The sequence below is a fragment of the Periophthalmus magnuspinnatus genome, chromosome 1 (assembly GCF_009829125.3).
Source record: "Periophthalmus magnuspinnatus isolate fPerMag1 chromosome 1, fPerMag1.2.pri, whole genome shotgun sequence".
In the NCBI taxonomy this organism is placed as follows: domain Eukaryota; kingdom Metazoa; phylum Chordata; class Actinopteri; order Gobiiformes; family Gobiidae; genus Periophthalmus; species Periophthalmus magnuspinnatus.
The window spans coordinates 2,900,875-2,925,623 of NC_047126.1; the positions used below are offsets into that span (position 1 = coordinate 2,900,875).

Below are 24,749 nucleotides of genomic sequence, written 5' to 3' on the forward strand. Positions count from 1 at the left end.
CTCGTGCGGTTGCAGAGGCAAAAACTCGGGGTTGGGAGGAGTTCGGGGAGGCCATGGAGGAGGACTATCGGACGGCCTCAAAGAAATTCTGGCAAACCGTCCGACGCCTCAGGAGGGAGAAGCAGTGCTTCACCAACACTGTTTACAGTGTGGGTGGAGAGCTGCTGACCTCGACTGGGGATGTTGTCGGGCGGTGGAAGAAATACTTTGAGGATCTCCTCAATCCCCCCGTCATGTCTTCCGAGGAGGAAGCAGAGACTGGGGACCCGGAGGCGGACTCGTCCATCACCCTGGCTGAAGTCACCGAGGTGGTTGGCAAGCTCCTCGGTGGCAAGGCTCCGGGGGTGGACGAGATCCGTCCCGAGTACCTCAAGTCTCTGGATGTTGTGGGACTGTCTTGGCTGACACGTCTCTGCAACATCGCATGGCGGTCGGGGACAGTGCCTGTGGAATGGCAGACCGGGGTGGTGGTCCCTCTGTATAAGAAGGGGGACCGGAGGGTGTGTTCCAATTACAGGGGAATCACACTCCTCAGCCTTCCCGGTAAGGTCTATTCCAGGGTACTGGAGAGGAGAATCCGACCGATAGTCGAACCTCGGATTCAGAAGGAGCAGTGTGGTTTTCGTCCTGGTCGTGGAACACTGGACCAGCTCTATCCTCTCCATCGGGTCCTCGAGGGCTCATGGGAGTTTGCCCAACCAGTCCACATGTGTTTTGTGGATCTGGAGAAGGCATTCGACCGTGTCCCTCGTGGTGTCCTTTGGGGGGTGCTCTGGGAGTATGGGGTCCGGGGCTCTTTGCTAAGGGCTGTCCGGTCCCTGTATGACCGGAGCAGGAGCTGTGTTCGCATTGCCGGCAGTAAGTCAGACCTGTTCCCGGTGCATGTTGGACTCCGCCAGGGCTGCCCTTTGTCACCGGTTCTGTTCATTATATTTATGGACAGAATTTCTAGGCGCAGCCAGGGGCCGGAGGGGGTCTGGTTTGGGAACCACAGGATTTCATCTCTGCTGTTTGCAGATGATGTTGTCCTGATGGCTTCATCGAGCCAGGACCTGCAGCAGGCACTGGGGCGGTTTGCAGCCGAGTGTGAAGCGGCTGGGATGAGAATCAGCTCCTCCAAATCCGAGGCCATGGTTCTCGACCAGAAAAAGGTGGTTTGCTCTCTCCGGGTGGGTGGAGAGTCTCTGCCCCAAGTGGAGGAGTTCAAGTATCTCGGGGTCTTGTTCACGAGTGAGGGAAGGATGGAGCGGGAGATTGACAGGCGGATCGGTGCAGCGTCTGCAGTGATGCGGTCGCTGTATTGGTCTGTTGTGGTGAAGAAGGAGCTGAGCCGGAAGGCGAAGCTCTCGATTTACCGGTCAATCTACGTTCCTACCCTCAGCTATGGTCATGAGCTCTGGGTAATGACCGAAAGGACAAGATCGCGGATACAAGCGGCTGAAATGGGTTTCCTCCGCAGAGTGGCCGGGCGCACCCTTAGGGATAGGGTGAGGAGCTTGGAGTAGAGCCGCTGCTCCTACACGTTGAGAGGAACCAGTTGAGGTGGCTCGGGCATCTGCTCAGGATGCTTCCTGGACGCCTCCCTAGGGAGGTGTTCTGGGCATGTCCCACCGGGAGGAGGCCCCGGGGAAGACCCAGGACACGCTGGAGGGACTATGTCTCTCGGCTGGCCTGGGAACGCCTTGGGGTCCCACCGGAGGAGCTGGAGGACGTGTCTGGGGTGAGGGAAGTCTGGGAGTCCCTGCTTAGACTGCTGCCCCCACGACCCGGCTCCGGATAAGCGGAAGAAAATGGATGGATGGATGAAAAGCACTGTAATAAACCACTACTCTGAATCATGAAAACAAACATTCACATTTACTTGCAATATAATACATTTGTATTTTCAGTATAACCAAAATTAAATAAATGTACATGTCTGTTTTTTACAGTGCAATAGGAGCGCGAGGCCGAATGACGACGGCGGTGACGTCACATACTCAAATCACAGCATGCGCCTGTATTACCAGTTAGTACGAAATTAAAATAAAATATTTTTATATTCTTGAAATAGTTTAGCTTCAATGGTGCACTTTACTGTTCTTGTGGTTTATTTTCCATCCAATAGTGCTAAACTGTCCTAAAGCACACACTCCAGACGGGCCCGTGCCTGTGGGGAAACCCCGTACATTTTTTCCCCATGGCCAAGACGAGGTAGCTTAGCTTTAGCTGCTAAATTAGCTGCTAACACACACTCCAGCTCCGTATAAAACTACTCAACGAGACGCTTCGATGGTTTATTTCACTGGACTCTCAGTGAAATAAACCATCGACGCGTCCTTCAGTCCAGCTCCTCCACAGATCAAACACAGTGAATTTGTCTTTAACTTGTAAGTTAACGTTAGCATGTTAGCTCCCATGTTAGCGATTGGATTCCACTCACCAAGTTGATCTAAATCCACACTGGTGTCAGACGTGGGTCAGGTGCGGGCCTCTGATCTTCCGGGTCAATGTTGACATATTCAGATTTAGTAAATTGGTTGTAGCTCAGGTTCAAGTTGTGTTTGTGCTCTGTCTCCTCCATCAGCAGAAAAAAACAACAGGTGCGCGCGCCCGTGAGGGGCGGGGCTAATCACAGTCTTGAGCCAATAAGGAATCAGCATTTCTTTTTCGGCCAATCACAGGCGTGGAGTTACTCAACAGAAATGATCCTCAAACAAATTAAGTTTTACATCCGTGTCCTGAAATCCACTGTGTTATACCAGCATTAACCAGCAAAAACAAAATAAAATAAATAAATACAATTAAAATATAATACAAAATAAATAAAAATATAAAAGGTCCTGTAAAATATGTCCCCCATCAGTCCAGCAGTTTAACAGAAGTCAATGGACCCGTTTCTACCAGTTAACAGATTCAGAACAATATTACTGTTTACTAGGGATGGGACGATATACGATATCGTTAATCGTAATTATTTTGGCCACAATAATCGTGAGTCTAAAATTTAATATCGTCCCATCCCTGCTGTTTACAGTGAACAAAATGCCAAATACTGATCTATGTAAATTATAGTTTAATACAAATTACCCCAAGAGCATGATATGTCTCTTAAGCTCCTATAGCTTTTGTAATCTTAAATGGTTTTACACTAAGATCATGTATAAATGTTATGGCCATGTGCAACTATCAACTTTGGACTAAAATAAAAATCAGCAGTGTCACATTTTAACATGATGTCATCATAAAATCACGTGACAGTATCATGTTAAAATGTGGTACAAAAATATGAAATAATGTGATATGTAAAACAAGGAACTAGGGCATCAATGGAGGATCTATCCACTCCACTGCATTTTTTGGTCACTATTTTCCAAAGGATAAACTTTGTTGTGAAATGTCATTTAACTAAACTCAGTTTAAATGTCACAGGTCACAGCCTCCGCTGTTTCTGGTCATTGTGACATTGATAATATTCTGTCTTATCTACAAAATTCAGCCATTACCTAAACTTGGTCATTGTTTTGTTTATTTAGTGTGAATAATAAATCACAATTATTTCTTTACCTGCGTGTCACTAGTTATTAAATGTTCGAAGACATTAGGTGACACTTCAGTTCAAGAAGTCAAGACTTTTATACATTTTCATTTCACTTGCTCTAGATTTGAGTAAAATTATACTTGGCTTGACTTCCAGAGACATCAAATATTTACTTGGTTTCTTAATCCTCTTAATTGGACTCTGCTCGCTGGAATTAAATTTATTGGAATCTGTCTCGTGAGCTCACCTACAAAAAGCCTGCTATCACAGTCACCAGTGTGCTTTCAGACAGCAGGTCTATCTCTGCTCGACAAGACACAAAATGCTTCTTCGTGGATTGGTGCCACTTTTGTTGAGCTTGGCCAGTTTAACTTCCTCTGCTCCTCTGACATGTGAACAGCTAACCCGACCACCAGAGCGAATGGATCTTGGTCTTTTTCAGGGGGCATGGGCCGTTATAGGCGGCAGCATCAGACCCCTGCTTTACCATGAGAGATTCACTCGACGAGATAGTGCAACTATCCATTTTATCAGCAACAATAGTGAGACGAATATCTCGTACTCACGCGCATTTCGGACCGACAACAAATGCCAGTATAAGTATTCCAGGATTTCTGTGAATGGGAGCAGCAGCACCTATGAATGGATTCCAGTGACCAATTCCAGCGGTGTTTTTCTCCAGACCTCTTGTCCTGACTGTCTGATCATGGGCTTTACTGTGAAATTCAAACAGCTTACCCACTTTTACCTGTTAAGTCGGAGAAGACAGTTGGAGCAGAAAGAGATTCAGGAGTTCAGGGAGCAGATGCGATGTCTTCAAATGCCACCGCCAACCATCTTGGATCCCACCAAAAAGCTCTGCCCCTTGCCTGAAGAAACACTCGAGGAGGAGACACAAATTTGTTCATCGAGAACATGATTGTGTGTAAAACCAAGTGATAAAAATAAATACCATCAATGTTGAATGTTTCTACAATCTTTCAACAATGTGCTAAATGCTTCTAATGATTTGAAGTGTAATAAAAATTCTATGTAATAAAGATTCATGCGTTTCACCTGATATCATCAACATTTCCTGGGGAAAAATAACTTTAACAGTAACATTCATTTACAAAACAAAACATACCCCAGTGTCCCTATTTGACTTCATGTTATGTAAAGTCTTAGTAGTTAGTTTGATGCAGTGTGGTATCATCTTACCAGAATCCAATTGTCCGTAGTGGTGGGAGAACAGCCTGCTCACTCAGAAGGACAACTTTGGTTCAGTTCAGTTCAAACAGGAAGGGTCACCATCCCCTCGTCAGGGAGAAATCCAATTCCAAGGTCCACTCTGAAAAAGCTAGGCTGTATGGAGAACAGGGCTGTTACTATAGAGTTTGTATTTCTAGCTTATTATTATGGCCATAGAATTAATGCAAGTGGTTTAAACTAATACTTTAACATTAACAATTATTTTTATCAAATTCTTCAAATATAGTACAGCGGCTTTAAAAATGTACTGAAAAGCACTGTAATAAACCACTACTCTGAATCATGAAAACTAACATTCACATTGACTTGCAATATAATACATTTGTATTTTCAGTATAACCAAAAATAAATAAATGTACATGTGTTTTTTACAGCGCAATAGGAGCGCGAGGCCGAATGACGGCGGTGACGTCACATACTCAAATCACAGCATGCGCCTGTATTACCAGTTAGTACGAAATTAAAATAAAATATGTTTATATTCTTGAAATAGTTTAGCTTCAATGGTGCACTTTACTGTTCTCGTGGTTTATTTTCCATCTAATAGTGCTAAACTGTCCTAAAGCACACACTCCAGACGGGCCCGTGCCTGTGGGGAAACCCCGTACATTTTCCCCCATGGCCAAGACGAGGTAGCTTAGCTTTAGCTGCTAAATTAGCCGCTAACACACACTCCAGCTCCGTATAAAACTACTCAACGAGACGCTTCGATGGTTTATTTCACTGGACTCTCAGTGAAATAAACCATCGACGCGTCCTTCAGTCCAGCTCCTCTACAGATCAAACACAGTGAATTTGTCTTTAACTTGTAAGTTAACGTTAGCATGTTAGCTCCCATGTTAGCGATTGGATTCCACTCACCAAGTTGATCTAAATCCACACTGGTGTCAGATGTGGGTCAGGTGCGGGCCTCTGATCTTCCGGGTCAATGTTGACATATTCAGATTTAGTAAATTGGTTGTAGCTCAGGTTCAAGTTGTGTTTGTGCTCTGTCTCCTCCATCAGCAGAAAAAAACAACAGGTGCGTGCGCCTGTGAGGGGCGGGGCTAATCACAGTCTTGAGCCAATAAGGAATCAGCATTTCTTTTTCGGCCAATCACAGGCGTGGAGTTACTCAACAGAAATGATCCTCATCAAACAAATTAAGTTTTACATCTGTGTCCTGAAATCCACTGTGTTATACCAGCATTAACCAGCAAAAACAAAATAAAATAAAATAAAATAAATAAATACAATTAAAAATTTAACTAAACTCACAGTTTAAATGTCACAGGTCACAGCCTCCGCTGTTTCTGGTCATTGTGACATTGATAATATTCTGTCTTATCTACAAAATTCAGCCATTACCTAAACTTGGTCATTGTTTTGTTTATTTAGTGTGAATAATAAATCACAATTATTTCTTTACCTGCGTGTCACTAGTTACTCGGTGTTTTAACACATTAGGTGACACTTCAGTTCAAGAAGTCAAGACTTTTATACATTTTCATTTCACTTGCTCTAGATTTGAGTAAAATTATACTTGGCTTGACTTCCAGAGACATCAAATATTTACTTGGTTTCTTAATCCTCTTAATTGGACTCTGCTCGCTGGAATTAAATTTATTGGAATCTGTCTCGTGAGCTCACCTACAAAAAGCCTGCTATCACAGTCACCAGTGTGCTTTCAGACAGCAGGTCTATCTCTGCTCGACGAAACACAAAACACAAAATGCTTCTTCGTGGATTGGTGCCACTTTTGTTGAGCTTGGCCAGTTTAACTTCCTCTGCTCCTCTGACATGTGAACAGCTAACCCGACCACCAGAGCGACTGGATCCTGGTCTTTTTCAGGGGACATGGGCCGTTATAGGTGGCAGCATCAGACCCCTGCTTTACCATGAGAGATTCACTCGACGAGATAGTGCAACTATCCATTTTATCAGCAACAATGAGATGAATATCTCATACTCACGCGCATTTCGGACTGACAACAAATGCCACTATACGTATTCTAGGATTTCTGTGAATGGGAGCAGCAGCACCTATGAATGGATTCCAGTGACCAATTCCAGCGGTGTTTTTCTCCAGACCTCTTGTCCTGACTGTCTGATCATGGGCTTTACTGTGAAATTCAAACAGCTTACCCACTTTTACCTGTTAAGTCGGAGAAGACAGTTGGAGCAGAAAGAGATTCAGGAGTTCAGGGAGCAGATGCGATGTCTTCAAATGCCACCGCCAACCATCTTGGATCCCACCAAAAAGCTCTGCCCCTTGCCTGAAGAAACACTCGAGGAGGAGACACAAATGTGATGATCGAGAACATGATTGTGTGTAAAACCAAGTTTGTTATGGAAAAAAATAAATCAATGTTGAATGTTTCTACAATCTTTTAACAATGTGCTACATGTCATCAACATTCTCTGGGGGTGTGATGCTAACTGAAGGTACTACTCTATCTGAAGCTTGTTGTTCCAGTTAAACTTTAATCTGAGCTTTTGTTTTAACACAATCTGACCAGAAAGAGCTGAGTCAGTTGGAACAACAACAGGTGAGTTGATTTTGGCTGCTAATCAAGTCTCTCACACACAGTCACAAACGAGCTCGCATTAGTCAACAGTTTTTCAGTTAGTCCCTCTCACCTTTTTTGTTGAAAGTCAGTCTCAAACAGGACCATGGACGCTCCTTTTGATCACATGCTCCTGAAAATGTGCTGTTTTTGAGTTTTCAGTCTTAAAAAATAAAATTGCCAAGTGTTTCCTAATGTGTGCATTACGTCACCAAAGTAACAGCTGAACATCCCGCCATAGAGATACATGTAGAACACCCCCAGAGTGACGTCACTGCAAAGTATCAGTAGCATTGTCGTTGTCTGGAGTAATTTGTTGACTTTTGCCTGCAGTAATTTGCACAGCCACAAGAGGTAGCTATACAAGCAATATTTGTGTAGTTGGTACACAAGGGAGGACAATCACTATAGATGTTTTTTGTGTGTGAAAATAAAGTAATCTCTTTCTTTCTCTCTCTGTCTCTCTATTTATGTACACAACTGACCGTGACAACATGTTAAACACTTTACAAATGTGAGGAAAACATCTGCGAGACACTTCTTTTAGAAAGGTGTGTCTTTGTGTGTCAGTGCTAATGCTAATGCTAACCTCTATAAGAAGTAACATAACAAAATTCAGTTTGTTGTAAGGATGACCCAATTATTTTAAAGTGTAACTTATTTAAGTCAGTGGCATTATTAAAATATTTATTAGCTTCCAAAATTAGCATTAGCCACGACACACAAAGACGTACCTTTGTAAACACAGAAGTGTCCTCTGGTGACGTTTTCTTCACATTTGTGTTTAACAAGTTTTCAGTGACACTCACCTGCAGCTCCCTGTCCAATGTCTGACCCTAACCCCGTAACCTCTGACCTCTAACCCACCTGCAGCTCCCTGTCCACTGTCTGACTCTAACCCCCTAACCTCTGACCCCTAGCCCACCTGCAGCTCCCTGTCCAACGTCTCACCCTAACCCCGTAACCTCTGACCCCTAACCCACCTGCAGCTCCCTGTCCAACGTCTGACCCTAACCCCGTAACCTCTGACCTCTGACCCACCTGCTGCTCCCTGTCCAATGTCTGACCCGTCTGGATTTAGTGATTTTAGCGACTCTGCAAAAACCTCCGACATTACATTGGGCTGGACATGGAACTGTCCAGCTACAAACTCCCTTCAGCTTCACTGTGAGCGGAACTACATCCTGTCAAATTTTACCTCTGAGGTTTTTGTCAAGCTAAAACGAATAAATATTTAAAGATCAGGCAGTGGACAGGGAGCTGCGGATGAGTTAGGGGTCAAAGGTCAGGGGTTAGGGGAGGCTGGGGGTGAATGTCACTGAAAACATGTTAAACACTACACAAATAAAATGAATATGTCACCTAAGGACTCTTCTGTGTTTAGAAAGAGACAAGTTTGTGCATCAATGCTAACGCTAATGCTAATTTTGAGGCACAATAAACATTAAAACAACACCACAAACTGAAGTATAGAAATAACTGAAGTAAAAAACTAATAGGGTATTTTTTTTATTTATTTTAATTAATTTGAATCCATATTTATTTTATTTTAGGTGTTTGTTCACTATGTCTCAAAATCAGAAAACATAAAATAAACAAACTATAAAGATACAAAACCACGACAGACCAATGTAGCACAATTGTCTGTTTAATCATTAAATTATTTCATCTCAAAAACTGACAGAAAATCAGCCACTTGTGGTTCTGATAAACGATCTATTTACATTCACAGAGCTCAGGCCTCTGGGAGAATATGTTTAAAAGCACATCTGGTAAAAACAAATTCATAACGATGACCTTAAAAGAGGCTTGGGGATTTCATTAGCTTCAGCGTGAAAATGTAGGTCCAAAACACTATTTAAATCCATACATTATTAAGTTAGAGCAATGTCCCTTTAAGATATTTATTCCAGGAGCTCACGTATCAAATCTTAAACTGGTTATTAATATGTGAATACAGTATTTTCATTGATACATAATATTGTATCAGTTGCAGTTCATTTATGCAGTAGATTGGTCCACAGGCTTTATAAACGTGCCGTGTGGGAACAGTCTTTGAGCCACTCAGTCCAGTTCCTGTAAAAAGGCACTTAAATTTCAAGTCCAAACTACTCTTTACGTTGGAGCGAGTCCGTTTCCTCGAGAATGGGCGTAGAGGAAGAGGTTTAACGGCGTGTCTGCTCACATAACAGAGCAACACTGGCACGTTTTCCTTTTGGGCATCTTAGTTTCTGCCTGATCCGCTCTGTTGGGGCTTTCTGTCTGATTGCTGGTGCCTGCCTTTTCTGTGTCTGTAGCGTGACCTTTGACCTCAGGCAGGAGCGCTTCCTGTTCCCCCGGGGTGTGTTTGTCCTGTGGTTCGGACAGCGGCACCTCCTGAAACTCCACTTTGACGTTGTGTTTTGATCCGACTTCGATCGTTTCCTCTTTACTGGCGACTTCATCCTCAACATCCACCTGTGTCGTCTTAATACACGGTTGCGGCTCAGTGTAGACCGGCACGGACGCCACTACAGCGCCCTCTTGAGCTTGGGTTTGTAGTTGCACAGGCGTTACCTCCTCTACATTATCTTCCTCCACACCATTTTGTATTATTGCACTTTCGGACTGTCCCGCTTCAACAGTAGGAGGCACTGTTCCCTCGATTCCCTCTGTAACAGTCTTTTCGCTTTCCTCTGATACTGAAATCGCATTTTCCCAACCGTTTTCTTTGGCGTCGTCTTCCGCAGCATCATCGCCTTCGTCTGTGATCATGACACACTCTGCTCTGATGACCATAGTTCCCTCCTCTTCCTCATCGTCACCAATATTACTATTAAGATGAACGACTTGACCAGGTATGACGTCTTCACTTAGTCCATTGGAGGTCAGGAGCACATTCACTGAACCGACGTGAACCGTGTCCTCTTCCTTCCCCGCAGCTCCGTTTGTGAGAAAAACCGCCCGGATCGTTTCACCTTTAACAAGAAAAATGAGAATTATCAGCACTGCCAATATATAAGCAGACGGCACGGTCACTAAAACAGAATGCAGTCGATGTAACGGTAAAACGGTCATTGGTCACATTTTTACAGCGCTTTTCCACCTTCAAGACACTCAAAGCTCTTTACATCAAGGGACGACTCACACACTCACACACACATTAATATTCCCGTGTTTTACATCAAGGGACGACTCACACACTCACACACACATTAATATACCCGTGTACACAGACGCTGAGGGCGAGGGTCAAGTGTCTTGCCCAAGATGTAACTCTCGATGTTACGTCTACAAACCGAATTATGTGTTATGTGTCTGGGTATAACTTGGTCTGTCACAGTCTGTCTTGGTCTGTCTTGGTCTGTCTTGGTCTGTCTTGGTCTGTCTTGGTCTGTCTTGGTCCGTCTTGGTCCGTCTTGGTCCGTCTTAGTGCGTCTTGGTATATCTTGTCCTGTCTCGGGCTGGCTTGGTCCGTCTTGGTCTGTCTCCGTTTGTCTCGGTCCGTCTTGGTCTGTGTTGGTCCGTCTTGGAATGCCTTGGTCGGCCTTGGAGTGTCTTGTCTGTCTCGGTCTGTCTCGTTCTGTCTTGGTGTGTCTTGGTGTGTCTTGTTCTGTCTCAGTCTGTGGCGGTCCATCTCAGTCCATCTCGGTCCGTTTCGGTATGTCTCGGTATGTCTCCGTTTGTCTCAGTCCGTCTTGGTCTGTCTCCATTTGTCTCGGTCCGTCTTGGTCTGTCTCGGTCCATCTTGTCTGTGTCAGTATGTCTAGGTCTGTCTTGGTCCCTCTCAGTCCGTCTTGGTATGTTTCGGTCTCTCTCGGTCTGTCTTATCACCACTTGTCCCTACTGTATATGCCTGGTCACAATGTTTGCATTAAATAAAAAAGAAAAGTGTCTTGCCCAAAGACACAACAACAATCACGCGTTCATCTGTGGAAGCTGGAATCGCGCCGGCAACCTCTGGGTCGGTGGATTGGACCGCTCAACCAATGATGTTTACGTCGAGAGCGGGATTCAAACCAATCTTCGGATCAGTGGACAAACGCTCTACTGACTGAGCCACTGTTGCCCCTGATGCCCCGACACCGCTGACGTAACATAATCATCACGTTCAAGCGCCATCACACTGGTTTTAAGAAGCGTTCATAAAGAGAGGGGTGGTCTTTGTGTCGATTTCTGTTTTCACTTGGCATCGTGGACGAGCCCGAGCGCGACAGAACGATGTTGATGTAATGGAGGTTCTGCACTGGCGTCATTTTATTTGAAAAATGCCCCTGAACATTCCGGCTGAGAGGAGCTGAGGCAGAACTATAACAGACCAAATGTGAGTCTTTGCCTCTTATTGCCTCACCTCGGTTTGTGGAGCTGTTGTTTTCGAGCCACAATAATTATTTTCTCAACACAGAGACGCACAAACATGTGATTTAAGAAGAGAAAGGTTCAGTTCATCTGTGTGTGAGTCAAAGTCTGAATCAATGAGTGGAGTGTGCAACATTTTGGATGGTGCAATAATGGGAACTGTGCAATGTGTGTAATGTGCAATGTGTGTAATGTGCAATGTGTGTAATGTGCAATGTGTGGGATGTGCAATGTGTGGGATGTGCAATGTGTGGGATGTGCAATGAGTGTAATGTGCAATGTGTGTAATGGGCAATATGTGGGGTGTGCAATTATGGGAACTGTGCAATGACTGTAATGTACAATGACTAATGTGCAATGTGTGTAATGTGCAAAGAGTGTAATGTGCAATTTTTATTCTGACCCCTTCGTGACCCCAGCCCTTGGGACAACAGATGCAAATGATCTTTTGTCTATAATCTGGTGTTTACCTTCATGTTCAATCAGGTCTGTTCATTAACATGCATTGTCCCAGTCAAATACATACATAAAATCAATTATGTTGCACTTTATTCCCAAACAAAGTTCCTAGTTTGTGAGCGGTGTTCACTGACAATGGCAATAAAAAGTCTTCTGATTCTGGTTTGTGAGCGTAGCCTGCAGTGACCCTGTTGTTCAGCTGTTAACTGGTTTGCTACTGTTTTTGATTTTTTTGTTTTATAAATATTTAGCAGAGTTGTATTTTGAGCTCTTACCACAGACTGTGTAAAGAAGTCGACTAAGTGAGTGTGACGTCGACTCCAGTCAAATGAAGCTCATCGAGGCTAGCAGTCACAGCGGCTAATTTGAAGCAGAGTTCCATATTTGGAATTCCGACCACGAGTATCATAGCAACCAAAGAGCCAATCCGAAGCGAGGCTGCTTCCTTGCCCGCACCACTGGTTTAACAGGGAGCGAGCGCTTAGCAACGCTGTCAATCATATCTGTTGCTAACGCTAGCGGGAGTGACCTCAGGGAAAGAAGGCGCCTGATTTGTCTGTTATCAATGTTCATATCTTGATTTACAGACACAATAGTGAAATAAAAAGACCAAAATGACAAGTCTGACAGCAGCAGTTACAGAGAGAGGACACAGTTTTTCAATAGAAAGTGAATTGGAGCCAGAGTGGATGGAGCCGGAAGCGCGTCCATGCTCACTTACGCTAGCAGGTTAGCCATGTCCATTTATATAAACAGTCTATGGCTCTTATAAAAGAAAATATTGTAATTTGTGAGTGTCAATGGTGGATAAAATTCCAACTTCTATCGATGCTTTTTAAAATTCCATGATTAAAAAAATGTGTTCCAAAGTCCAGTATGCAGTATTATGAAACACTGCTTGAATAAAGAGGCAGCTGGGGACAAAATCCTCCTATACGAAATCCTTAAGGTGCTAATTTGCATTAAGAATAGAATATAAAAGAGACACTACTGGGAAAAAGATCTGATTATAATTTGCACTTCAGATGAGGCGAGATGTGGCGTTTTTGAGTCGTACCTGAATCGGCTCCGTGTTTTCCATTGTTCATCGCATCTTGGACAATTCCTGTGAAGAAGACATGTCGTTTTAAGAGAGAGCAGGACCACGGCGCTGATGGTAGCTGGCAATTGTACGTCTATAGAAGCTACAGAAGTGAAATGTTTGGACAGATTGAAGAGTTTTTGAGCGACGCAAATGGAAGGAAAAACTGTTCACCGGGGAAATTACAAAATGGATGAAATATACTTTGATTTTAACGGTTACCTGTTACTGTTTCTTCTACCGCCGCTGTCTCCTGCAGGAAACAGAGATATTTTTTGATAGTTTAGCTTAAATTATTACAAACCAGGGTCATTTAAGCACATTTGTACAGCAGACCTATTGTACTTGTGTCTGTTCTATAGTTAAAATCTACGACAACCGTGGATCACTGTTATAATTTGCACATTTTAAATCGCAATATTCATCTAAAACGACTTAATAGAAGAAGCAAATCCGCTGACGTCCGTGTTAGAAAACTGCAGTGTCCAATGGGAGCTGATGTCGCCATAAACGTCATCGCAATAAAGAGCCGTGCAAATGAGAAGAAACAACTGTAACACGATTAAAAGTTCTGAAATGTCGATTTTGCAAAATGGATCTGATTTAAGCCAATGATCACTTAATACTACAAGTTTCTATAAATGCTGCTATAAACTAGGGTTAAGATAAAAAAAAGCCTTTAAAACAGAAAAAAGCATGTAAGAAAAGTTCTAGTTTGCTACATATGAAACTCCCATGTGGATACAAGCTCTGAATTGTTTATGTCTGCTGATTCACATCAAAGCAGCATTAGCAGAGCCGATGCATTATTCAGGTACAGACCAACATACATTTACTGTGATGGGAGTGGACAGGGGCAGAGCAGCGCGTGTTTAAGCTCCTTACAATTTGTCCGTCCTCCATCTCTTCTGTTCTGCTCTGTTCGTTCTTCTCCTCGTCCTCTGCCAGCTGCTGTGTCTGCGACTCCAACCTGAGACCAAACAATCAGTGAGATCGATACAGCGCTAATGAAACGCACAGAGCCTGAGTCGTTTGGGTTTTGGCTGTGTCACACACGAATAGGAATTAGAGCATTACTTTTCCAAGTGTTTCTCTGTCTCCTCCTGGGTCTGAGTTCCCCACAGTGCAGAGCGAGGAGCAGTGTCCAAGGAGCTAGGAGACAAGGGAGGACCCTCCATCAGCCACTGGTCTCTCAATGACTTCCTCTGTAATGGAAAAAAACACAGAAATGGTCAGTTGTGTGGCTTTGTTTAACAATTGTGATACAGCTGTCCCTCACTATAACGCGGTTCACCTTTCGCAATCTTGCCGTTTTCTGGATTTTTTTTGTGGAATTTTGCATGTTTTTTTAACATCGTATGAACGTGCACTGTGTTGTGCATCCTGATTGGCTGTTGGACTGTAGACCATTGTGTCGTGCGTCCTGATTGGCTGTTGGACTGTAGACCATTGTCCATCAGTCTCCTCCGTGCCGTGTCTCCTGTACAGTACAGAATGTGTTCAGATAAATTTACATAAACGTTGGATCTCAGTGTGACTCTGAAGTGCTGTACGTTTGCAATTTGTTTTCTCCCCGACAAAACCCACAATGTCGATGAAACGTTCTTGAACTTTGTGTTTAAACGAGAGAGAAATGTGAGAAAATGTTAACGCATGTGTGAGAAAAGTGTATAAAGTGTGTGGTGAGGTGTTTTACAGCCAAAAATATAAAGAATAATTGTAAAATAAAGCTGATACTTCGTGGATTTCACTTATCGTGGCTTAATTTTAAAACATAACCCCCCCGATAAATGAGGAACCACTGTATTTGGTAAACGGTCACATTTTTATACAGCTCTTTTTCACTCAAAACGCTTTGCATCAAGTAACCTACTCACACATTCACACACCAGTGCACACAGACACTGGGGGAGAGGGGGTTAAGTGTTTTGCTCAAGGACACATCAACAGCATTCATCTGTGGGAGCTGGAATCGCACCCCCAACCAGTGTCAGTGGATCTGACCGCTCGACCAGTGATGTTTACGTCCAGTGCAGGATTCGACACACCAGCCTCCAGATCAGTGGACAAACTCTCTCCCAACTGAGCTCGCTTATTTGGATATTTTTCTACTGAAATGCTAAAATATAATTGGATTGTTGGGAAGTGTTGCTAGTAGCAACAAGAATCTCTGGGCTGACACAGAACACACAGTCAGAGTAATATAAAACTGCAGAAAAAGATTATTTAAAAACAATCCAATAATACACCGATATTTCTCCTGTCTCTTTATCTGAGTCTGTCGCCCGACTCAGTCACTACAATCACTGAAAGAAGAGATTTGGTTCAAACAAACAAAAACAAAATGTGCACGACCAGTCAAATGTTTGGACCCTCTCACTCAATGTTTTTTTTCTTAATTTTTACTACTTTTAACGTTCATATACAAACAGAAGACATCAAATATATGAAGTAAGACGTGGAATTATGCAGTAAAGAAAAAAAAATTAAATCACTTCTTAAAATTCTTCGACAAAGGAAAAGGGAGGATTTGACTTTGAAGATTTGACGCTAAAAAACTAGTAGCTTCTTCACTTTTTTTAATTGCTACATAATTCAATATATCTGAAGTCTTCTGTGTGTCAATATATAAAGCAGAAAGTAAACAATGATCCATGTGTGCGGCAACAGTTATTAAAACAACAGCCCGACTTCCTTTTGTTTACGTCTGGAAGCTTCTAATTTGAGATTACGGCGGCGGAGATCCTTCGCTTCCTGTCAGCGTACAGTCCAGTGTTTACTAAACCTGGCGAGCGCGAACTGGAAGCTACCGACTCAACTAAAAGTGTCACAAAACCATCTTTGTACGAGAACAAGCCGTGTGCTGTTCCCTCTTGGTGTGAACTCTTTACACTGTTCCTTCAGGTCAGAGGTAGCGTATAATGTGTTCTTTTTACAACCCCGAGACATTACCGCATATAGAAAACATAATGAAAGCAGCTGTGTATTTCCGCACACCTTACGCTCTGACGGCACTGACACAAACCGCACATAGTAACTCCAGGAATGTGCCTTGGGGCTGTGTTGCAAAGTGCAGGAGGAAGTGGGAACGACTGTCTGGAAGTAGGAAGAAACAATGGCGCAGCTCTGTGTCCGAGTCTAAACATTTAGGGAGAAACTGGACCGCAAAAGACAGGAATTACCGCCGCTCAAGTCGACGGGAGCGGTCAGGAAATAGGGGAGGGTTTGCCGAGTCCGTGTGGTTATGTCTTAAGAAAGAAGCACGTTCTGCAAAGGATTGTGGGTGTTGAAAGTTGAAGCTGACACATGGGAGGCAGAGTAAGTAAATCCCGGGTTAATGAGTCAGACCTTAAGTTGTTGCAGTCTTATCCGCTCATCTTCCATCTCTCGTTTGGCTCGCTCCTGCTCGTCCAACAGTCGCCGCTTTTCCTGCAAAAAACAAACAAAAACATAAGAAAATGAACTTGATTTAATTTTTTATGTGGCATATGAAGCATCTCAGCATCTCACACTCTGAGGACTTAGTCAGGACTAAAGCAGGACTAAAACAGGACTGAACTGGGACTAAAATAGGACTAAAGCAAGACTGGACCAGGACTAAACCAGGACCAAACCAGGACCAAGCCAGGACCAAGCCAGGACCAAGCCAGGGCTAAACTGGGACTAAAGCAGGACTAAACCGGGACTAAAGCTGGACTAAAACAGGACTGAACTGGGACTAAAACAGGACTAAACCAGGACTAAAGCGGGACTAAAGCAAGACTGAACCAGGACTAAACCAGGACCAAGCCAGGGCTAAACTGGGACTAAAGCAGGACTAAACCAGGTCTAAAGCAGGAGAAAACCGTAACAAAACCGGGACGAAAGCGGGACTATAGTGGGACTAAAGCGGGATTAAACCAGGACTAAACCAGGAGTAATCCAGGACTAATCCAGGACTAAATCGGGACTAAAGCGGGACTAAAGTGAGACTAAAACAGGACGAAACCGGGACGAAACTGGGACTAAACTGGGACTAAAGCAGGACTAAACATAGGAAATCAGCGTCTCAGTTTTGTGCAGTTTAAACCTGGAACATTCTTCCTGAAGATGTGACACAGGCCTCGACTTTGACAATGTTTAAATCCAGACTCAAACGGGTCTGTTTATCTGTGAATGTGACTGAAAGGTTCATTTTATGATGATTATTTATGCTTTGATTTGTTTTTATTATATTTTATTGTCCATCTTATTCTGTAAAACACTTTGAATTACTCTGTGTATCCATTGTGCTGTACAAATAAACTCACCTCTAGAGCAATAAAGTTTTTTTTTACATAAATCGTTATTGTAAAATTAAAACTGTGATCCATCTCCAAGAAAATCATTTTACAAAACTCCCACCTCAAACTCTAAGTGATGAGTGTGAATTAATAAACGGAAGAAGAGACGATGCTGAATAAAACATCAGTGAAAAACTAAAGTGGGGACACCTGGGCAGCCATCTGTCAGCAGGACACTGTCACGGCACACGTCGCATAAACTCAATATCCCAGAATGCTTTGAGCAGCTGTCCCCGTGGCAACGCTGTGTTGTTTTTGCAGGAGGCCACATTGCAACACGAGTTAAATTATTTAGAGGTTGTGGCCACAGCTTAGTCTCAGTCTGTCTCCTTTGCACACACATTCAGATGAGCTGCATGGGACCAGACTGAAATGTGTAAAGAATAACTGCGGTTAACGATAATATCTACATAATTATTACATTTGCTGACGGTTTAAAAATGTGACAGATATGAATCGTTATCATTTTAATATGACGAACAGATTCTGTGTTTAAGCAGCTGTTGTAGGCAAAGCGAGGCAAGTTTATTTGTTGACAAAGTAATTCAAAGTGTTTTACAGAAGAAGAAACACATTAAAATCACAATGCAACAAATTAAAACATAAATAATCATCATAAAATTAATATTAAAAGAGAAAAGTGCAGAATAAAACCCTTTCAGTCACATGCACAGCTAAAAATAACCGTTTGAGTCTGGATTTAAACATTGTCAAAGGGTTTTTTCATGGCCGATGCTGATACTGATCGTTACCCTGCACCGATACAGTGGTCCCTCGTTTATCGCGGGGGGTCACGTTGTAAAAATAACCCACAATAGGCGAAATCCGGTGAAGTATCAGTTATTCTCTCTGTTTTTGTCTGTAAAACCCCTCACCACACACTTTATACACTTTTCTCACACAGGCGTTAACATTTTCTCACATTTCTCTCTCGTTTAAACTCAAAGTTCAAACCTTCGTAGGCGTCTTTGTCGGTGCAGAACGTTTCATCGACATTGTGGGTTTTGTCGGGGAGAAAACAAATTGCAAACGTACAGCACTTCAGAGTCACACTGAGATCCAACGTTTATGTAAATTTGTCTGAACACATTCTGTACTGGACAGGAGGCACGGCACGGAGGAGACTGATGGACAATGGTCTACAGTCCAACAGCCAATCAGGACGCACGACACAATGGTCTACAGTCCAACAGCCAATCAGGACACACGTTCACATGCTGTATTAAAAAAAAACTAAAAAAATCGGCGAAAGAGCGAGACTGTGAAAGGTGAACCTCGATATATAGCGAGGGACAACTGTATATAAGGTGGTTTTGATCATTTCTACCCAAGTTACACGATTTCAAATGGCCACAAACTTATCCACGACCTTATTTCATTGCAAACCCATCAGAGAGCAGACTAGTCACATTCTGAACAGTCCCACGTTCACATTAAAGTGTTAAAATTAAGATAACGGTGTGTCCTTTAGCCAAGAGGTCAAGTGAAACAACATATCATAAACATAACACAAACAGACGTGATCTAAAAAAGGGATAGAAGTAGCTTTTTTCTGCACATTCTGGTGGATATTACGGCCTTCGTCTTGGTTGGCGCTCATCAGGATTGTATATAATCTCCCACGAGCGATTACTGTCTAGCTCGCCGGTGGTAGAGCGTTTACGGACTCACCGCTATGGCCTCCAGACGCTGTTTGTACTTCTCGGCTTCATCCATCTTGGCACCTGTGATGTAAGGAAAACATGAGAGGTTAGACTAATACAAGGCCAATGGGTTTCAAGTCCGCGGTCCTGTTTATCACTTTCACGGGCTTTCCAAGAGCACAAACTTGTATCAAACTGCATTAGCGCTCAAATCCCCCCCCTCTCTGGCAGGATGCACACGCAGCTGATAAACCAGTGGCAGGATGTCCCATTTGTGAAGCGTATAATTGGACACGAGTCTGGTATATTCGTTTGTAGATCCACCATGAAACGGCAGCCTCCTCTCACCTTCTCCCCGCTTCAAACCGAACTCTCTCCTTCACACATAATAAGGGCTCATGTCGTCGCAGGAAACTCCTTCGATATTTCGCTTTCTCAACATGTGGCATTTACAGTTTGAGCTGAGGTAAAAGAAAAGGCATTGATCACGAAATCGAAAGAACCTATATTTGGTCCGTTCAATAGAAAACCAATGCTTCTGTTCGCAGGGGCGGCGCCACAGGGCGGGCTAGAGGGGGCACTAGACTCCCTAAGACTAGACCCCCCTGTGTTTTTGTTCTGTTTTGTTTTGTTTTTTTAGTTTTTTTAAGCAGTGTCCACCAGTAATTTGACCAGAACTGAAGAAGCGACATGGATTAACACTCCTACAACTATTTTTGGTCCAGTTGACAGATTTTACTTTTGGTTTTTACTAAGAATCAGACCAGGACGGCTGCGTTTTTTGTTTTTTTTTACCTTTTCCTTGCCATTTCTTCATTTCCTTGTTTTCTCTTGATTCATTTTCTTGTCTCTTTCAGTTTCATTGTTGATTTCTGTTGGTTAAATCAATTATCAGCCCAAAGAAGCGACTCCTGTTGTGATTCTGGGCTTTAAAAAAATAATAATAATCAAATTAAATGGTCTATAGCTAAGATTTGTGTCCCATTTTCATAGCAAATCCAGTCTTGACTAAAAATGTTGTTCAAAATGAGACTCCAATAAAAACTGAATTAAATATTAGCTTTTAAAACTCACTAGAGGGCGCTAACTACATTTAAACTCGACTCAATGGTAGAGGCTCTAAATTAACATGTTAAGTGAGCACCACATTGAAAACCTTAGCCCCGTCTTAACTCTTCCCACAAAAAACTCTGGCACCGCCCGTTTGTTCCGCTAACAGACAGTAGACGTTTTTAAGCACATGGTCACACAGGAAGTCAGAACTGTCAGACTGATCATTGTTGTTTTAAAACGAGAGCGCTGACACGACGAGAACACGGAGAACAAGCGACACCTTCTAATTTGAGTCTTCAACTTCCCCTCCGTTATATTAACACTGACACAATGTGATAATCAATGAGGCTTATTTAGGCCCGGGGCAGTCTGCAGCTCTACCCCATCCATCACAACGCCACATTCTAAGAGCAGACGAGAAATACTGATCAGACACAACATCGCCGTCAAACTAATTATAACAAACACTCTTTACGCTTTTGTGACCCTGCAAAACTGGCACTGTGGGATTTTGTGAATGCAGCAGTTTTCAACAACAAAGACCACAACACAAAAGGCTCTTGGTCCACAGAAAAACACAAAGAGGACAACAGGAGGGTTTTGTTTACGTTTTAGTATCATTTGGCTAATAGACAAAATAAGTGCGCTCCTTCCTGTACCTGTTGTGTTTGGAGCTCGTCTCCACTTTGTCATTATGTAAAATACAAGTCTGACCAACCTCTTAAAAACATTGAAAAATGGCAAAACACTTTTGGCACATCTTTAAGACATTTCAAAAGAGGCAATGAGATGAGAAAATAGACAAAAAACTCCATAGACACAGAAGGATTCTGGCAGCGTCGTGCGTGCGGCGCAGTGACAGCTTACAGTATAAGCTCCATAGGGAGGAGTGAGGCTTGTGCCTCATCAGGGCTCCAGGAGGGAGCCCAGAATAGCAGTCAGAGATAAACAAGCAAACACAAACAGAGCTTTGATGAGGAGGTATTCAGGAGCTCCCCACAGACACGCACAGACACTCTGATAATTAGACATGATACGGGATAAGGACTAAGGCTGACGGAGGCTGACGGAGGCTGACGAAGTCCAAAAGTGACTCAATGAGAGACGACACTGAAGTCATGAGGTCACTGGAGGCTGAAACTCACCAGACAAGTAAGAACAAAAGAAAACATTGTGAGTATAATTGTACATAAGGTTTAGACCCCCCGAGCCAGTTCAGTTTTATTAATCTGAAATTTGTACTTGATTCTTTGCACCTTATCTGTGATTTTTCACACAACTCCCACAATCCTCTGGTGGGATTGAGAGAGCAAAGCAGCCCACTAATGTGCTCTGGGCCTGAACACAAAATGTACTCGCTCTGCCTCCGTCTCACAGTGTAAAACAGCAGCCGCCACGCGGCAGAGGGGAGGTATTTAATTACAGAGAGCAGTTCACCTGGAACACCTGGTGCCAGCGACAGAGACTCCAGCTCTCTCCATCCACAGTGTGATGTAGCTCTACCCTCTGAAGAATGACCTCCCACTCACTACGGGCACTTAGTCACGCTCCAGATTCAAGCTAAGGCCAAGTAAAGGAACAAAAGAACACATGCACTCACTCTGCTTCTGCATTTCTCCACAAATATCTGAATAAGCATCTGAACAGTGCTGATCTAATGTAGCACTCTGTGTTTGGATGTGAAAGTGAAAAGTGGTAGCACATAACAGTTCACATATTGTGAACATACACTGCTCCCCACATACTGTAGTTTCATAATAAAAGTGTTTCTGGAGCATAATAGTGTATATTTTCCATGTTTATATAACTGTGTGTAGTGTGCACAGTGGGGGGGCATTGAGTCTCAGATTAACTGTGTGGACACTAATAGAAACAGATCAACATCACTCACCTAAACTTGTGTAAAATGTGATGGATGATGCAACAGCCCCATCCCTGAGCAGCCAGTCCCTTCTGTATTCTGCTCAAATCCAGAAGGGTCTGGAACCGGGCCAGAGAGGGTGAAAATCCTCCGTTCTAATTTAAGACCATCCAACCACAGCCGCTCATTTGCATCTTGTGTCTCTCCAATGCAGAAGACGTCAACAAAATCAGAAGAAAATATATGAGATAAATAAGTTTCCCCCTTTTTGACATGTAAGCAGCCATGTTTGTTTTGAACATTAACAGACCACGCTTCGCTCTGATTGGTTAATTGCTCCCTATGAAATCGGGGAGACATGATCCGGCTCCACACCCACTCGTCTTTGTAAAGTTTTCTCAAAGTGCGTGGAAAGAACAACGCCACAGCTACAGATCTGAACCGGTTATCATCCGGTTGACGAGTTTAGCCGGGTCTATAGTTAAAACGAGACATAATCGCGAGGTAGAGACGTTTATTTGGCGCAGATCAAAGCGTCAGTGTCGACAAGCGCTTGCTCTAGTCTGGAGATAACAAGCCCCGGACACAGGAGAGACACAGAGGTCCACACAGGACACGGCAACACTCACATTTTGTTTCTGTGTGATGATGCAATTACGCCGAGTGCTTTCTGGTCTATTTCACGGGCAAACGGGGGCGGGAAGAACACACTGAGGGAAAAAAAAGCAATATTAATTACACGGGAGAGCTATATGCCAATGTATAGTTATTGTTTGTAAAACCGACTGATGGCGTTAAAAAGAACCATGTTAAATTTATACTTAAAAGAGACGGGACCAAAATGGCACAATCCCTTTTCACACAGTTAGAGGTGGGAGGCAGGTAGAAAACAGTATGATATCGCAATTGCTGGATTTGCGGTTACATTTGGGATATTTCGTGGCAAAGTACAATGTAATCAATGGGGGAATCTGGCTCTTGCGCCCCCATCTGGGAGTACGACACCATCACACGCTAGAATCTGAAAAGAGATGCACCGATCTGGCTTTTTCTGGTATTGATACGTTGGCTTTAAGTATCTTTTTGTAGAAACGCAAATGGAATGAGGTAAAACACGTGAACAGCTTTGTGAAAATAAAAGTTTAATATAATGAGATGTTTTGCCCGATGCTGGTAAATCGTCTTATTACACCAATTTATAAACCAAAATGGAATATGGCTGAACTTGGAGGCAGATATCTGATCCAAAAAAAAAAATCCCTCCAACTTAAAAACATGTTTGTGTAACCTCTCAGTCGTCCTGATTATGCCATGTTTAAAAAAGTCTGCAAAAAGCTGATTAAAAGTAAAATGGAGAGATATTTGTTGCGTATTATTCTCATACAGTGACATTTCTTCACATTTACTGTATTTTCTGTACTATACGTCGCTCTGGACTCTTGAAAAATGCAAAATAATGAAGAAAAAAAACATCTAAGTCGAACTGGACGATAAGTCGCATTTTTGGGGAAATTTATTTTACAAAATCCGAGACCAAGAACAGACATTTTATCTTTAAAGTCAAGTTCTAATAATAATAATAAAATGTGGACCAACAGGCTGAATATCAGTACATCACGCTAACGCTAATGCTAACGCTAACGTAACACATTTATATTTATTCAGCTCCATGAAGCACAGACAGAACTGAACACGTGTCTGGTTTGTTAACGTAAGATATTAACAGTTAATCAGATAAATAAAGCAGAAAAAACAACAAGTTTACTCTGGATCTCACTCCAAATCAATAAATCCACTGAATTCTTCATCCTCAGTGTCGATTCTGAACAAATCCAACAACTCCGGAGGAAGATGAAGCGTCGCTCGGCAGAATACGACTTTATTTTAGAGCAGTGGTGGGCAAACTACGGCCCGGGGGCCACATACGGCCCGTTGGGCTTATTAATCCGGCCAATCGAACGTGACCAAATTATGGCGCACTTCAGCTACATCAACCTTGTATTACTCTCTTATTCTCTTATCAGCCCTTCTGCAAAAACGAGCTTATCAAAGAAAAGAAAAGTGGATAGTGAGCGCTGAGTGTTTAATACGCAACAAAACGACAACAAAATATTTTCAAGTCTGATCAAAGTACCAAGGTAGGTTCTTTTTACATCCAAATTGGCAAAAGTTAGCAAGCCTTTCTCTGAAGGCGAGTTTTTAAAAGAATGCATTTGGAAAACTATTTGTACAATAAGTCTTGCATATTCATGTTTTGCCACATGTTACAGACCAAATCTCTAATGTAACACTGTATTTACAAATATATATCCTGGCCCGGCCCCTCTGTCACATTTTAGAACCCAATGTGGCCCGTGTCTCAAAAACTTTGCCCACCTGTTTTAGAGGTATTTGTGTTCAGTCTTTCTCAGATGTCTTTTAAATTATTGTAATGTTGAAAAATGTTTAAATTTCCAATGGTACAGGAGTAATAAATACTGGTACACGAGCCTAAAGTGTATTTTATTAATTTATAAGTTTATAACATATAAGTGGCATCTGAGTATAAGTCGCACCCCCCAAACTATGAAAAAATTGCCATTTACAGTCTGGAAAATGCAGTACTTTATTTTTACACTTACTTTTTGTACAATATTTGAACCACAACCAAGATTTACAGGGACGTTTCACACATT

The 24,749-nt window shown here is 42.8% G+C and overlaps 1 protein-coding gene across 2 annotated transcripts in view; it reads right to left on the reverse strand.

The window, feature by feature from the left end:
- Window positions 1–8,947: 8,947 nt before the first annotated feature.
- palm3 (paralemmin 3) overlaps window positions 8,948–24,749 on the reverse strand; it is a 40,081-nt gene continuing 24,279 nt past the window's right edge. For both annotated transcript variants that reach the window (XM_055223411.1, XM_055223417.1), the window contains 7 exons: window positions 19,189–19,241; window positions 16,544–16,624; window positions 14,273–14,400; window positions 14,081–14,165; window positions 13,418–13,448; window positions 13,172–13,219; window positions 8,948–10,274 (listed from right to left, as the gene is read on the reverse strand). In XM_055223411.1, the coding sequence (XP_055079386.1) occupies window positions 9,499–10,274; window positions 13,172–13,219; window positions 13,418–13,448; window positions 14,081–14,165; window positions 14,273–14,400; window positions 16,544–16,624; window positions 19,189–19,233 (1,194 nt within the window). In that variant the 5' untranslated portion in view covers window positions 19,234–19,241 and the 3' untranslated portion in view covers window positions 8,948–9,498. The remainder of the gene's footprint in view (window positions 10,275–13,171; window positions 13,220–13,417; window positions 13,449–14,080; window positions 14,166–14,272; window positions 14,401–16,543; window positions 16,625–19,188; window positions 19,242–24,749) is intronic.